General features: G+C 48.3%; 1 protein-coding gene across 1 annotated transcript in view; it reads left to right on the forward strand.

The window, feature by feature from the left end:
* The first annotated feature begins 1,082 nt into the window (after positions 1–1,082).
* The window catches only part of COL5A1 (collagen type V alpha 1 chain), a 130,971-nt gene continuing 115,401 nt past the window's right edge, over positions 1,083–16,652 (forward strand). The window contains 4 exon segments of the mRNA XM_009642264.2: positions 1,083–1,092; positions 6,888–7,055; positions 13,239–13,452; positions 14,082–14,244. Of these exon segments, the coding sequence (XP_009640559.2) occupies positions 1,083–1,092; positions 6,888–7,055; positions 13,239–13,452; positions 14,082–14,244 (555 nt within the window).

The following is a 16,652-nucleotide window of genomic DNA, read 5'->3' on the forward strand; positions in this document are numbered from 1 at the left end:
CTATCTTGGTTGATTAAACTGCTCTGCTAAAATCTCTTCAGCTTCTGGTCCCATTGAGATCTTTGGGGGCCCCCTGACTGTTGCAGCGGGATGAGCAAAAGGTAGCTGGAAAAGCAAATCTGTTTTCAGCAATGCACCCAATACCTTGCATCCTCTGCTGGAAAACACATAGAGGTCTGTTTGGAGGAGGAGGTAGATTTGGGTGCTACCTCATTTGGAGCACGCAAACCACGGCAGGGTACGGCTCTCATCGCGACGAGGACGCTGGCCTGAGCGGGGAAGCTGTTTTTGTGGTGGCTGGTGGCTGATGCACGGTCTTTCCAGGCCCTCAGAGGAAGGAACGGGCTGGGCACGGCGTGGGAGCTCGTCTGCTGCTCTCATTACTGCAAATGTTCTCAATGGGTTGGCTTTGATCTTGGGGGATGTCAAGCCAGAGCCTTTCACAAGCAATCAAATGAATGCAACAGAGCCATGAAGAGCTGGGGTAGGTTTTCCAGATGTGCTCGCCGGCGTACAGAAACAGCATTTCTGCTCCTTCCAGTCCCGTGCGGCGTACCCATCTCTGGGGCACCCAGCACCACGGGCTGGGGGGCGGCTTGGAGGCGCTGGGTGGCCTTCGAGTCCTCGTTATCCCTCGGCCAAGCGTGCGCTCTTAAGTTTGCAGTTAAGGCAGAGCGTTGCAGCATTGTCAGCTTGCTGGGATTTGTATGTGATACCAAGTAGGGGGTTTCTTGCATTCTTTTTCTGAAAGTTTCTGCTCCTGGAGCCATGCAATCGGCTTCACTTTAAATAAATAAAAATATTTTTAAGTGACAGCTGGAAAAAGTTGAAGATCCCACTGAAGAACCAGGAGGCAACTTTCAGAACAGATATATGCAATTTCTTGTGCGTAACTGGGCTTTAATAAGAGATTTATAAACCAGACTGCATATAGTTGGGAAAATAAATATATTTAAACTTCATAACTTAGTGGAACCCAGATTGTACGCTGTTTGAACGCTTGGCTTTGCCCTTCGGCCAGCGCGTGTTGATGCTGCTCAGTTCACCCCGACGGGCTGTGTCGGGAGAGCGGCCGCTTCCGAATGCCGCGGGGTAAGGCAGGGAGGAGACGGAGAATGCCTGGCACCAGCACCGCAAGGCTGTGATAGCTTCAGCCTCCAAGAAAGTTTAAATATTGTGGATTTCCTTGGGGATAAGGATTTAATTAAAGACCTTGAAAAACGACAGGGGAGAATTGTGTTCAAGGATTGTTATTTGTAATTTAGTAATTTTTCAGACGCCGGAAACATGGATACCCTCAAGTAATATAAGCGACTTATGTATCCTAACTCTTGGTAAAGTGCTTTGGGGCCTGTTCAAGAGCTTTGCTTCAGGTGTTAAAAATGATTATTACAGGCATAAATATGGCTTAGATGAATGACTTCTGGCTAATGCTGTATGTGCTGGGATTTCCAGCATGGTCTACAGAAGCTGCAGGTCCCTCTTGCCCTGGATTTCAATAACACTGTTTCCATTAGGTTCTTGGGGTTGGGTTTTTTTTTTCCGAGGGGAATAATGTCTTATTTTCCCTACTTTTTAGAAGATTAAGCCGGGGATCTGGTGGTGTGTGCCCTCTCTGGGTTGACAGCCATCGGCCCTTGCAGGAGGAAAGTGAGGACAACGTAGCTTCCCCTGGTGAGAGCAAAAGGAAAGGCCTTGGCCAGGGAAGATAAAATTAGGGAGGATCTGGGCTTGCTATGGAGTTTGGAGGAACCAAACCGTTTAACCTTTGCGTAATGGTTGTGTGATAGATGGTGTATGGAAAAAGTCTTTAACTGACCTTCGCCGTGGTCGCTAGACAAGGGCTGGTTGTTCCCTTGTCTGCTCTCACGAGCAAGTGTAATGGCATTTAACAAAAATCCTTGTTTATTATTGCACGTGTCCTGAAGGATCAACAGGGCTTAAGACCTCTTTTCCTCTTAAAATCTGATTTAAAGAACAATCCGGGAAAGGGAAGGTGAGGCTGAACAACCCAGTCCTGTTGGGAATGGGGTTTGCCCGTGCGTGGGGGGGTGTTCGGTGTGCTCTAATGTTCACCTTTGGATGTCAGCGATGCTTCGAGTTCCCTGGGATGTTTCTGCTCCTGTGTCCCGCAGCTGGGGTCCGAGTGGGGTGGGGTGGGGTTTAGCTGTGGCTGGGGGCAGCAGGGCATGGCCACACCGACCCCGTTTGGGCTGCAGCCTGTGCCCAGCCCCAACCAGGGAGCTTGTTTCAATGAACACTGCTTGATTTACTTTAATATTGATGTGTAAGAAGGAAAAAGCAGCTATTGGCCACTGCTGGGGGGGTAGAGTTGTGCACTTAATACTGTCTTAATGTTTCTGTTCCAGCTTTTAACAGGTAATTAAGTAATCAAGAATAAGATTAACACAGAAAGATTGGTCTTGTGGTTAAAGCCTAGGTCAGGCGTGGAGGAATTAAGGATTTAATTCTTCCTTTTGCTACCGTTGGTTCTTCAGCGAGCCGTTCATCTCTGCTCTGTTAAATTGGGAAGGAATATTCCTTTTCAGTCCTGTCCGAGGGCTTTACACGCTGCTGGGTGCAGGCTACTGGGGCAGCCTCTGGTCTGATTTTGGGCTCATTTTGGCTATTTGGGATTTGCCTCTGTGTATCGGGGATATTGCCACCCTCCTCTGGGGCGGCAGGGACCGAGCTGCTGGTCTCTTTGGGGAGCCCTGTGCATCTCGAGTGGAAGAATGATCCTGTGTGCAGTGCTGCATAGTGATGTTATTCATAAAATAGCAAGTAGAAAAAAAAAAAACCTTTCATAAAGCAACAGCTAATTAAGTTCTCGGATGAAGGCCAAGCCCAGTGCAAGCTTGTAAGAAATACCCTGCTAGGCCTGGTTTTGGTCAGTCCGGTCTCTGTCCTTCCGTGCATGATGCCGTCCTAGTGCCTAACAGGAGATTGCTGAGTTTAGATTTGGCTGAAAAGTCGTGGGAAAATAAATAAACCGATTAGCTGGGCGGGAGTAAGAGCTGCTCCTGTGTGAAGCTCATCTTTCTGAAAAGAGCTGGAGACTTTCATGCTGCTGAAGTCCTACTCAACTGGATGCTCTTGGCCATGAGGTGCAACAGGAGTGGTCTGTAGGGCTTCAGCTGCCTCCCCACCTCTCCTTTGCTTTCCAGGAGCAAGCAGAGGAGAAGCGCTCATGTCCATCCGTGAACAGGGGTTCTTTCCTCTCCTGCTGGTTACCTGCGTGGTTTGCAGTTTGTGCAGTAGCCAGGCTGTTGTTTTATTTCGATATCTCACTTTGACCTAATCCGTCACAGTTCTGGGGGCATAGAGGACTTTTCCTTCTAAATAAAGATGAATTGTGCGTTGCGTTTGGAGGCTCGCAGCAGCGCAGGGAGGCCAGCAGATGCTCGAACCATCCCGTACAAACGAGAAGTGCTGCGCCAGGCCCTGGCAATGGCCGGGGGATGCTGTAGCGAGGTGGGGGTCAGCCTCTTCTCCATGGTAATGGATGATAGGACGAGGGGGAATGGTTTGAAGTTGCGCCAGGGCAGGTTTAGGCTAGACATTAGGAAAAACTTCTTCCCCAAAAGGGTTGTCAGGCTCTGGAATGGGCTGCCCAGGGAGGTGGTCGAGTCCTCATCCCTGGAGGGTCTTTTCCAACCAAAGTGATTCTATGATTCTACGCTCAGGGGGCTCCGAGCAGGGGCTGAGCCCCCTGCCTGCTCGCCACCAGTCACTTCTGGAGGGGGTCCAGCTCTGCCAAACACCCCTCGCCTTGCTATAACGGCTGCAGGAGCTTTTGGCAAGCAGTTGCTGTATGGCTTGCAAGTGGTGTCATTCTGTTAATGTATAGAGCTGGCGAAATCTTCTGGTTTTGTGTCGTGCTTCCTCTATATGCGCTGCACAGTTTTAGCTATAGGATCATGATGACGAGCAGCACTGAACTCATCCAGTACCGTATGCTTTTTTCCTACGGGGTGACCACATCTGGCTGGAGCGTGGGCCGGGGCTCCTTTGCCGAAGGAGATGTCTGCACGGTTTTTTATCGCGACAGCAACTGGCCTTGACGGCGATGGATTCTTCTACAGATATTTCTGCTCTTGCAAACCCTTCGGCCCCAGCGTGGCTGCTCTCTGCGGGATGGTTTGTGCGCAGCGCTGCGAGCGAGGCTCAAATCCCCCGCGCTCGGCGCGGGGACCCGGCTGATGTCAGGAGTCTGGAATTCGCATCCCCTCCCCCTTGCCTTTGCCTTTTTCCCCTCTTCTCCCTAAATAAATGTTGGAGGCAGCTGGGGAGCTGGCTGATCTGAATCTCTCGGAGCACAGGGAGGTAACTGGAAGCAGAGCTGGAGTTGTGTAATTTTAGTTGCTTCAACGCAGCTTGAGCTGTGTGTGTGTGCAGATATTTCCATGTGAAATAAAACATGGTTAAAGGCAGTGGGAAGATCTAAGTGGCAAGGACAGCTTAGACAAATGCGTGTCATCCATACGCTAATGAGAATGAGAGATGAGGAGATGTTCCAGCTGTGTGCTGCCGGGGCCAGGCTCTCAGCTGGGTTACGATCTGCAGCGCTGGCTCGGATTTGCCATATGTTTGCAATCGCTCGTTGAGGGCCCGGCTTCTCAGGATTGTGGAAACTTTTAATAACTGTCTAACAATCTATGTGAATTTTCCATATAAATATTAGGCTGATCTTGGTAACTGCAACTTTTTATATTGTAAACGATCTATTCCTGCCCTTTCTCTCCATTGCTGTGTTACGGTGTTGGGTGCTGATGTGCCCGCTGTAGCCCTTTCCTATGGATGCAGCCAGTTGCATATGGCACATCCCTTGCAAATCCTCTCCCTCACTTTCTTCTCTGGTCTTCCTTGTAATATGCTTGATCCCAACATGAGGCCAATTTTCATTTTTTTTTCCCCTTTTGAGACTTCCCCCCCCATATTATTTTCCTGCCTTTGGGGACATCTGTCCTTTTTTTTTGCGGTAGCAGTGATGCCATGTACCTTCCTGAAGGCAGTCGGGCTGTCTGTGGTTGTTCTGCAAGCTGGCAATAAGCTTTGCACCCTCGGCGAGGTGAGATCCTGATGGAAGCGGGGGCAGCCGGCCCAGGGGGTCTGTCGTGGGTGTCACTGCACACATCAGACTGTCTAATGCGTGGCTGTCCTTGAGGATCTGACTCATATCACTCTTCGGGGAAAATAATGGATCAAGTGTCAAAAGAATACAGCTGTGATATATCGTCCAGGCAAGGTTAAATGAAGCTGTTGTGCAGACATTGGCTTTGGGCACTGCTAGGGGTTTGCTGAGTTGGGTGGTTCATCTTTCTGACAGCACTCTGCTCCCAGTATCAACTCAAAACTCAATTTCTTTTAAGTGTTTAAAGTTGGATCTGGTTATTCCACTTTTGGAGACGCCATCTCTCCTGACACGAGCGAGACCAGTTTGTATCACTTGCATTAGTTAATCAACGCGCTAAAGACCTGAGCATCTGGAGGTGACCCAGTCCCAACTTTGCTGGGTGTGGGACAAGGGCTCTTCATTAACGAGTTTAACGTCTGCAGCAGTGAGCGCCTCTGTCAGGATCTGAGCCTAATGGGATGTGGTTGAGAAGGGCTGTTAAGGAAAGGAGCCTTTTGTTTCATGTCGTTAGTCAAAATGACCATGCTTTGAGGCAGCCCCTGGGACTGCACTGTCCAGAGGAGGGGGACATGCTTGGGGACAGGGTTTAGTGGTGGGATGGCAGGGTTAGGGGAATGGTTGGGCTTGGTGATCTTAAAGGGCTTTTCCAACCTAAATGGTTCTATGATTCTAGGGGGACAGGGGTGATGGATGGGGCACCGGGGTGGCCGTGCTGTGCCCTGCAGCAGCCTGCTCCTGGCCAGGATGGAGGTGCCATCTCCGTAGCCTGCCTTGAATTCCCAGCTGAAGGGGCAGACTGCATGATGAGGCCACAGAAACCAGAACAAGCTTTTTCCCAAGCTGGGGAATAACTGGATTTTCTCTCTTCTGGGAAGTGTGTGTATTGGCCAGTCCAGCTGCACCCTCATAACGCACTGGTGGTTGTGCAGAAATCCCAGTGTGTTGTGGTGGGGAAAGAAGGGGAATTAGTTGATGGGATTTGCTGGGGCTGAGTTACAGGGGGGGAATTTGGCTGCCTGCAGGGGAGTTGTGCTGTGTCCCTGCCCCGTGCCTTCACCCCGGTTAGACCGTGCTGTGCCCAAACCTCCCAGGGTCCGGGCGAGCCTGCGGGCAGCACAAACAACCCGTGAGCACCAGAGCACCGTGCTGGGGTGCTGCTCTGCCTTACCTTGTGTACGCCCCGTGGCACGGCTGTGGGTTTACCTGTTGTTCCAGCTGGTGTGAATTTACATGTGGTTGTTTTGCATGGCGTGTGGAACCCTTTGGGGAAGCTTGCTGAGGTATTTGCTTCAAAACAACTTTTTGGATCAACCTACTTAAGAAAAAAAAAATGGAAATGTTTGTATAGGCGTGATGGCGACTTCTTGATTTGAAGCCTTGCTCTCAGGTTATGAATTTCCTGACTAATGCGTAGTCTTCAAGATGAGCTTGAATGATGGAGATTGCGTGAAGACATCCAGAAAATATAACTACTACAGTTAATAAGATCATGTATTTTCACTTCTGCCCTTGTGCAGACAACTGATCAGCTGTGCCTCTGCGGTGAATTAGCATCTCTGACTGGCAGCACAGCGTCCTAGCTTTGAAGCTGGTATTAGCTTTGTATTTGCAGATGTATGGAAAACATATTTCATCTGTTTTTAAAACTGTGATGAATGATTTGTGTGAGGCAGGCAACTCATTAATTGGATCTGAGCAAGTGCCAGTCTTATTGCCTGCTAATTCGTATTTTCTCCTTTTCTTTTTACAGCTGAACCTGCAGACCTCTTGAAGGTGTTAGATTTTCATAATTTACCTGATGGTATAACAAAAACAACAGGGTTTTGCACAAGCAGAAGATCTTCGAAAGAAGCAGATGTTGCTTATAGAGTAACAAAAGATGCTCAGCTTAGTGCACCGACAAAGCAGCTGTATCCTGGTGAGTCCGCAGCTTTTTATCTGTCATATGGAAATACCCGATCCTTTTCTCAGATCCTGCAGGCACAGATGGGGCACTGTGCAACTCCCTTCGTTTTCCAAGTGGGCTTGCGTGTTCCCTTGGCAGGGAGCAATTCTGCTGTTTCAGGGGGCTGCACGCTTTCAGCCGCCACATAACGCTGCAGTAAGTTGTTCTTTTATCGTTGTGTTTGCACATGGGGGTGGGTTTCACTGCAGAAGATGTGGCCAATGCCTTACATCTGTTCCCTCCTATAACAGAAGGTTTCTACTGTCTCATTATCACACAAGTGACATCCAGCTGGGGAGAGAGACTTGGAAGATGCAAAGGAACGCAGACCGTGTTTTGTTCTGCGTTTGTGGAGTGCCAAGCACAGTAGGGTCTTACTCTGTGGCTCTGGTGTCTCTCATAACACAAATAATCACCATATAAAAATAATAGACTGCCCCACAAGAACAGATGTCCCAAGGAAGTCGTTTGAAGAAATCAGAGGTTCATTAGAGAAAGCCACTAAGGTGCAGGAGTTCACAAAGCCCTCAAAGAGCACGAGGGCTGCTGGCCATTTGGTGGGTCACTGAGGATGTACTGGGGTTTGTTAATTTTTCAGGCCAAGGGACAATCACTACTGTAGAGTAAAACGTGCTTGTAAAATGACTGGACATGTTATGGACCCAAACTGCTCGCTGCCCAAGAGCTTCAGTCTTGAACATGTAGTCACCATCAGGAGTCTCCCTTCCAAAGCCATATGGGAGTGCTGCTGTATCCCCGTTTTACGTGGGGGGGGGTGTGCAAGGATGCTGGGAGCATAGGCATGGTAGGACTTTCTCAGTTTGGTGTGAAAAGTGCCTCTGAGGCGGGTTTAGCAACGAGGCAGAAGGATTCTGCACATCACTCGTCTGTGAGGCAGTAGATGATTTGAGCGAAGCAGACACACACGTTCTCCTTCCGTATTCGAGAGAGAATTAATGATACAAAATGTCTTAGCTAAATCAGAGGTAATGTGGCATGCCCACGCCACTACCAATACTTTTTAATTAACATGCTGTATCTATCAGACCCAGCCTTAAATGAGGACTCTGAGGCTGGACTGCCGATGCCCTTGCATCCTCCAGTTTTGTATTTCCTTCGTTGTCAGTGTTATTAAGGTTATTTTTAGGCTTCATGATTATCCTGCTGTGACAATAAGCAGGTGAATTATATTTAATCCGTGGTGAGCAGGAGCATACCCTGTCTCTCACATGCAAACCGAGAACCTGACATGAAGATGAGGGCGGCCGTGCCTGGGCTGTGGGCTGGTAGCCTTCCATCGCATGGTCAACCCTTAGCAGAGAAGCTCCTCGGTTCTGCCTAAAGCCCTCTTGCAGTGTCTGCAGAAGCACAGAACAGACCCTAAATTTGTCTTTATTGCTGGCCAGGGCAAGACAGTCCTTTCTGAATATCAAAAATACCATCCTGTGCCCAACTGTACCCCTTGGCCAGGTTGTGCCTCCACATCACGGAGGATTGTGCCTGTGGATATGGGGAATATTCATCCCAGGGCCAGGTTGCAAGGGCCCTGCAGTGGCCCCCGAGTCATCCATCTGTCCCAAGGCAAGATCAGCTCAACCAAATCAGCGTGTATTTAACTGCTTTCTCATACTCTCTTTCCGTGTGTCTGAGGTGACTCGAAGTTTTGGTCCAGCTGGTATCTTCAAGCTCAGAAGTGCTTGAAGAACATGGTTCCAATTTGGAATACGCAACTGTAGTGGATCTGAGAGCTTTCCAGTAGTTGTGTAGGCACTGTGAAATCCTGCCTGATCGCCTTTGTGTTACGGAAACCAGCAAACAGTGGTAACCCCAAGGATGGACTATCCTGGCTAATTAATGCAGCAAGGAGACTGGATGATGTCACGTATGACAAAGGCTACCAAAAGAAGACAGCATGCTGAACTGAACTGCGGTCGTAGGAGAAAACTCGGCATTGTAGGAGGTTTTCTTGCTTTTGTCCCACCTTACTACTTGAGTTTTTGGTTTACATCTTCTGTTTTCCTTGGGTGAGAAGATCTGGATGGCGATTCCTTGCTGTCATTGAGCAACTTTTCAATCCTTTTTCCATCTGGACAACCATGGGGTGATTGAAGCAGCTCCGTTCCTCTCTGGAGGCTTCCGAAGTCATTGAATCTTCTCTGCTGCTTACTAAGGAAGCAGGGAGGGAAGAGTGAAGTGAAGAACCCCTGGTGTTTTCCATCAGATCAACAGATGTTTTCTCAGTACAGCTCCATAACTAGATATAACTTCAGCTCACATCACCAAAGGAATGAGAGAGGAGATAAAGATAACAAAGTAATTGCAGTGCAATGTACCAGCAGAAATGTGGGTTTAGTGATTTCACGTTAGCAGGCGGGTGGGTTGTGGCATAACTTTCCCTCTCTGCTGTAGAGCACCCTAGGCAAACGTACGCTGCGCATAATATTTTGTGTTAATTAGAAGTCGGCGCTTTTCTAAGATGGTAATTTTATGGGCTTTGCATTCTGCTTCCACAGCCACAGCCAGCAAAGCAAGATTATATATATATATAAAAGCTTGTCTGTTTTTTCAAGCCCACAAGAGTGAGAAAATCTGCTGAGATGCTCTTTGTCCTTGCTCCCTAAATAAATTCTGCTTCCCAGCAAAACCATGCTCTTCCAGCAGAGGCAAGAAAGGCGAAGTTTTCAGTGGCAGCCAGCAAAATGTCACTTGCGTTCTTCTAGCAAACTCTGTATTCTCCACACTGCCTGTGGGTGTCTGCATATATATACATATGTACACATTGAAGCGCTCAGAAATCTCTATTATAGCTTGAACAGTCGTCTGTGAGGAAAACGTGCCATGCCAAAATTGAGTCTTCTGGGATGAAGAAGTTGGCGACACTGTTGAAGAGCTGTTTTCCTTTGAAAAGCGGCTCTGGAAATGACACAGTCTCGGACAACAGATCTGCTTTGTGTTGGTGTCAGGAACTGGATCAGCTCATTGGTTTTGCTGATTTATTTTTTTTTGCTGTTGAGCAGTGAAAGCTTTCCTGTCCTTCCCAGATCAGCAGCAGGGCTCTTGATTTTTGGGCTGTGTTTGGATACACCTGCAGGATCTGGGTGAGGAAGAGGTCCCAGCTGTGCCTATGTTGAAGACCATGAGGTTGCACGAGAGCCTTTAATCCCTGGTCATGGTGTTCAGGAAGGAAGCAGCTCGGCCTGACTCCATGGGAATGCGTATTGGGGCGTACCAGAGACGCAATCTGCTCAAGCGAAGCTAATGGCATCGGTGCATGGGGAGCTGCGTGGGGTGGAGGGATCTTCACCCACCCCGGACCTCCTCAGCTCTTTCCATGGCTCCGTCTGCAGAATTGGGGTCTTAACCCTTTGCTGCCTCGCAGGCGGTTGCACGTAGTGAATTTGAAAGGACTTGGCCCTGGGGTAAAAAGAGCAATGCTGGAGCCAAATTCGGCATCGGTGCAGTGCCGTTAAGCGAAGGGATGGATGTGTGCAACACCTCTCAGCGTGAGCCCATGTGAAGAAGTGAACAAATAGAAGGGCTTAATCCCAACCCCGTTGTTGGAGGGGCGTCTCCATTGTCTTTAAGGGGATTGGGGTCAATTTCTATGGGCTTCATATATTTATCATGATGTATTTATTAGCATTGCTGCCTGTGTGGATGCGTTTTCATACATCATTTAATAGCCTGGGTCACTTCTAGCTATGACAGTGAAGGCTTTGTTATTTTGCCAGGACAGCAGAGCAGTAACAGAGTAATGTCAGCTATAATTCATCCATTATGGTTATTTGGGTTGAGAAACTCACATCACCATGGAGACATTTTAATAATAATGAAAAAAATTAAAAGCAGCTTTTTAATGAGTTGGCAGCTTGTCCAAGTTGAAAGGTACTGTATTGTGGATTCATAATGAAATTTTGGACATGAACTATTTTACATAAAAGGCCCAAAACTGTAGCCTGTAATTGGAACCAGGAAGGCGTATGGTCTTGATTCAGTGCTACAGGAGGATTTGTATACAGCAGGAGGGAGATAAAGCTCGGTGCATCCTATGGGAGGCCCAGGAATCAGATGCCTGCCTTTGCCAAATATCTGGGTCTGTGTCTGAGGGTGAAATCAGGCTCTATTCCCGGCATTTAATTACTGACTGGGAGTCCTCTGTTCAGAGTACGGCTTTATGCTTCTTCCCAAATGTTGTTTAACTAAGGGGGGGGATGTTAACTCGGTGCAAACACCGCATGGCTCTGGAGGTACCCTCGGATGTCCCACTTGGTGTCCTCTGTTTGGACAAGCTGTGGCAGTGCTCGGTTTTGATGCAGCCCGGGCTGCTCGTGCCTCCTGCTGCCCGGTGGTGCAGCCCTGTGCTAGGCAGCCAGACGCATTTTAAACCCTGCTTTGTTAATGAAAGTTAAAACAACTCCCAGGCAGAAGAGGAGAGGGTGAGTGCATGGGCTCTTTGCCTTTGAACTTGCTAGCTTTGCTGTGGCTGGAAGAATTCCCTGCTCCCATGTTCCCGGCCCCCTCCCTGGGTCAAAATCCCTTATGCAGCCCTGGGATGCCATCTAAGAAAAGCCTAAAGGGGCAAAGGAAATCTATTTGAAGGTTATGGGCACCGAGCTTGACATTTTTTGTGGGTTTTCTATGGCTATGGATCTGCAGTTTAAAAACGATCCATTGTGTCGTTCCCTCCCCTGCACGCCGCCGGCTGCCACACACGTAGATCGTCCCAGCGCACGCACCCTGCCGTGCCCATGGCGGGGCTGCCCCACTTTACTCTCCCCTGCCGTGGTTTAAGATTTCCCAAGCAGATACCCAGCGGCACAATGCAATCCTTGTTTTTGAAAGCCTGGACCTTAAAGGAGAGATACCCAGCAAGTCCCACGCTGTTGCAATGCAGCATCTGAGGAGGTTCTGCCCTGTAGGTACCCTCCATTTCGGTAGGTCCTATCTCCAATAATAATTTGCTCAAGAAAGCTCCTTTAATGCTTCTGGTGTTCAGAAGATGTCCCATTTGGGATGCGCACCCAGGCTTTTTGGTTTGGGTTCATCTTTCCGGTCTGAATGGCAGAGAAAACCCAAACGGAGGCGTTTTATCCTCCACAGGGTGTGACTCGAAGCCCATATTGACCTGAAGTGCATTAGTCTGGTGTCGCAGGGGTTGAGCCTTCCCCTGTGCAGAGCCTTGCCTCTGTCCTGACCGTGCCCGCTCTATGCTGTAATGGCTTTAATCCTCCAAACCCTGCAAAAATGCAGACAGGGACCACCTGAGATCAGACAGGCTTGCTTTCCTGAGTGGAGAAAAAGCTAGGAAATTTGTTAGATGCTTTTTTTTTAATATGCAGACAAATTAGCATCTCCTCCCCATTGCCAGGCTTATTTCTGTTTTCAGTTTTTTTGTGTCTGCACCAGCCCTGAAAGCCAAAGCCACAGAATGCTCTGTTCTCGGCTGGAATAGACAAAACCTGATGCAACTTCCCCGCTCCCTTAAATAAAACCCTTCAATATTGTGTGTGCCTAACTGGCATGGGATGCTTGATTTCCTCTGTCCGCCTGACATCTTAATTGGAGACCTCATGATAAATGAAACAAAGCTTTTGCTTTGCCTCCTAAAAAGCTCTAGGGCAAGTTAAGGAAGGGTTAGGTGCGAATAATACAGATTTAAACCAATAGCTTTTTTAAAACCTCTGTTTCCTCAGCGCTATGGTCTCATCCCAAACCAGTAGACCCTTCGCCATCCTTTGCTTGCAAGGTCAATTGTGGGGTGGCTTTTGGCTCTGTGACAGGTTGCAGTAAGGGCTGGAAAAAGGCGTTCTGGTCATAAATGAATGATCCGCAGAGATGCTCGGTTCTGTGCTTGAGCTTTTGATGTGCCATTGGAGCAGGTAGCCCTTGGGGGACGCTGCTCTGCGCTGGCTTTGCTGGTGCAGTCCACTTTGGGTTGCAGCCCATCCCAGCCCTGTACTGCAGTAGGCTTTGGGGGAAAGCCAGATCTTCACCTGGCAACTAAGATGCTGCCCAAAATAAATTTTTAGGGCTGATGTGCACACAACTGGAGGGTTAAACCAGTGGTCGTCCCATGGGTCGTTAGACAACAGGACTGTTTCTGCAGGGATTAATTTTCGAGGAAACCTGACTAACCTCTTTGCTTTTCCACTCCAGCTTCCCCATTCCCAGAGGACTTCTCCATTCTAACCACTGTAAAAGCGAAGAAAGGAGGTCAGTCCTTCTTGATCTCAATTTACAATGAGCAAGGGATCCAGCAAATTGGTGTGGAGATGGGTAGATCTCCTGTATTCCTGTATGAGGACCATACAGGAAAGCCAGGCCCAGAAGACTACCCTCTCTTTAGAGGCATTAACCTAGCAGATGGCAAGTAAGTGAAATTCTGTGCGCAAAGGAAAAAAACCAGTACATTGTTTATATCAATACCAGCATGTTGAATGTTGTGTAAAACAGGAGTCATATATATGAGCGTATACACACACCTCTGACTACTGGCAAGTTCTTAAACTTTGACCTTTGGTGAATAAATACTGCACATATATAAAATGTGAATCTCATACCAGTCAGTGCCAACTGCCGGGCACTCATGGGGATAGGAACACTGTTGGCTTTTGCTGCAAAGGGCCTTAAGGAATCAGTCTGTCCTGCAAAATCCACACAGTCTTTTATGCGACACAGGGAGGGTGGAGAAGGGGGATAACCAGGGAGTTATCGGTGTGGATATTTCCTCTGCCTCTTGTTGAAGCCAGAACTTGGCATTCTCCTCCCTGTTCTGGAGGGGTGAGGAGTGAATGGCATCATCTGTCAATGCAGCCTTTCTATTTCAAATGGAATCTTTAGGGTCTGCCCAAGGATGGTTTTCATGTGTTTGCAGATGATGACTGGCATGGAGATTTGCAGAACATAATTTGATGAAAGTTTCGTTCTTATACAATAATTGGCTTGGTTTTGAAAGCCCAAGGCTCTGGTTAACACATTTGTGGACTTGTGTTCTTCTAGGTGGCACCGAGTAGCTATCAGTGTGCAGAAGAAAAATGTCACCTTAATTTTGGACTGTAAAAAGAAGATAACCAAATTCTTGGACCGAAGCGACCATCCCATCATTGACGTCAATGGCATCATTGTATTTGGAACAAGGATATTGGATGAGGAAGTCTTTGAGGTAAGTCAAGGAAATGAACAGCTCTGGAGATGCTCCGTAGAGGTTCTGGTTGATGAGGTACTTACAGCTCATTTTTGAAACTTGTATCGGATTTTTGCATAATAGAAGACTGTTGTATGTAACTTAATTTTTTTTAAGTTTTTGTTTTGACTAGGTAAATACTTTCTGTAGTAACGATGAAAACAGCAGGCCAGATGGTCTGCTGGAGTGAGCTCCTCTGGTTCTCTGGTTTCATGCCCTTGCTGGGGTTCTAGAGCAGCCCCTGCACTGGGATTTTGTAGGTCTGGAGCTCTTGTGCTTGTTTTGCGTGGGAAGGGCTCACGGGGTTTTCATTCATCCCCGCGTTACGATTTAGGTAAAGTTGCAGGGGCAGTAAATGAAGGCTGAGGAAAGCAGCTCCCTTGCAAGTCACAGTTCACTCTGGGGCTACGGAATTTGCTCTTTTCCAATGCGCTGGCCACCGGTTCTTGGTTTCTTGCACCATGACATAAGGGGACTCTCCTCGACAGCTTGTTTGGCAGCCCTGTCACATCCCACACAGCGACTGCTTTTAAAAAGCAAACCAAGATCGTGATGGGTGGAATGTTCCCATGAGCTCCTCTGATTTAAGCAAAGAGATAGAGGGTTATTTATAGACGAGGTACATATGGTAGAAGTTCTTCCCATAGTTCAGCAGCTAGTTTAATATATGCATTTCACTAGCAATCTCAACTTCTGTGGTCTGCTGCACTTCTGAGGCTTTCATGTGTATGAGAATCTTGTCCCTGATCTCTCTTGCAAGCTAGAATCGCTTCCCTGAAATCGGCGCCAGTGCAGTGGAGTGGAAAGTAAGACCCATTGATCCCTCCCGCCTGGCTTTTATCGCACGGATGGGGAGGAAGAGCTGCATCTCATGGGCCTCCCCAGCCCAGCAAGGGGATGGGGAACATCTCCTCTTGGTGGATAATTAGAGCCGTAGCGAAGCCAGCTCTTGTCTGCATTTTGCTGTCACTCGGAAGGAAAGTTCCAGTCTGTTTAACATTATCAACATCTGGGAGCTGGTCTGCTGTAAACAGAGCAAGAATGCATGGGCTGAACGCTGCTGCCAAAATCCCAGTTACGGAGTTAGAGCTGAATCTCTAAGTTGTATTAAATTAATAGACGATCCCTGGGAAGTTTAACAATTAAAATGGAAAGTAAAAGCTGGGTTTAGTGGGCACTGGAGTGTCTTTCATAAGTGTTGAACGTTCTGCCAAAAATTTCAGCAGTCGCACTGGATGCCATATTTTAAGTGGAGTCGTTATATAAAGTGGTGAGCTTTTCTGGGGACCAGGGATCCAGCAGATCCATGTAAAGAACTTGGTATCGTATCCAAACTGGATAAGAAACCTGCACTTCAGACTGCTTCATTTTGCAAAGTACCACCATTTTCATAACTGCCCCGAAGCTTGAGATGTTTCTAGGTGGCTTTTAGTGCTCACCTGGATTTAGGACTACTGATTCCTCTGCCAGGAGAGGGGACACATTTATGGGTGGCAATGCTCTCCCAGCTCCACTGTTAGCCCTTCCCATGGGGCTGGCCACGACTCCCTTGCTGAAAATCACAGAATCACAGAACAGCAAGGGTTGGAAGGGACCTCGGGAGCTCACCCAGTCCCACCCCTCTGCTCAAGCAGGCTCACCCAGAGCAGGGGGCACAGGACAGCGTCCAGGTGGGCTTTGAATATCTCCAGAGAAGGAGACTCCACAGCCCCCCTGGGCAGCCTGGCCAGGGCTCTGTCACCCTCAAAGTCAAGAAGTTCTTCCTCATATTCAACTGAAACCTCTTATGTTTCAGTTTGTGCCCATTGCCCCTTGTCCTGGCGCTGGGCACCACTGAGAAGAGTCTGGCTCTGTCCTCATGACATCCACCCTTGAGATATTTGTACGTGTTGATGAGGTCCCCTCTCAGCCTTCTCTTCTCCAGGCTGAACAAGCCCAGCTCCCTCAGCCTTTCCTCATAGGGGAGATGCTCCAGTCCTCGGGGGTCCAGGCTCCGAGGGCTTGTGAAACCTCCATGGTCTTGGGAGGTGGGGTAAAAGGGAGTAAGTGTTCGCCTCTGCTGGAGCCTGTGGCCTCTTCTGGGTTGCAGGCACTTACTGAGAACTGGATGATGAGCAAGTATTTGTGTTACACCAAATTGACTGACACTGTACAGCGCGTACATTACAAAAACCTCTCTAGGTCTGTATTTGTCCTTTTTTCTTTTGTCATCTTTAGCAGACAAAGAGGGGTTTCAGACTACCGGCACACACGCTAATCAAGATACCAAGCGGCTTTAGACTGAATGTAATTAATAGGTTTTATGAAGGCAGTGGACTATAACCTAATTTCCTTCATATCTCAGCAACTTAATTTCCTTTGGGCCCTCCTTTCTTCTTTCTGCAGCC

This window comes from Egretta garzetta, unplaced genomic scaffold, assembly GCF_000687185.1.
Source record: "Egretta garzetta isolate BGI_Z169 unplaced genomic scaffold, ASM68718v1 scaffold417, whole genome shotgun sequence".
Taxonomy (NCBI): Eukaryota; Metazoa; Chordata; class Aves; order Pelecaniformes; family Ardeidae; genus Egretta; species Egretta garzetta.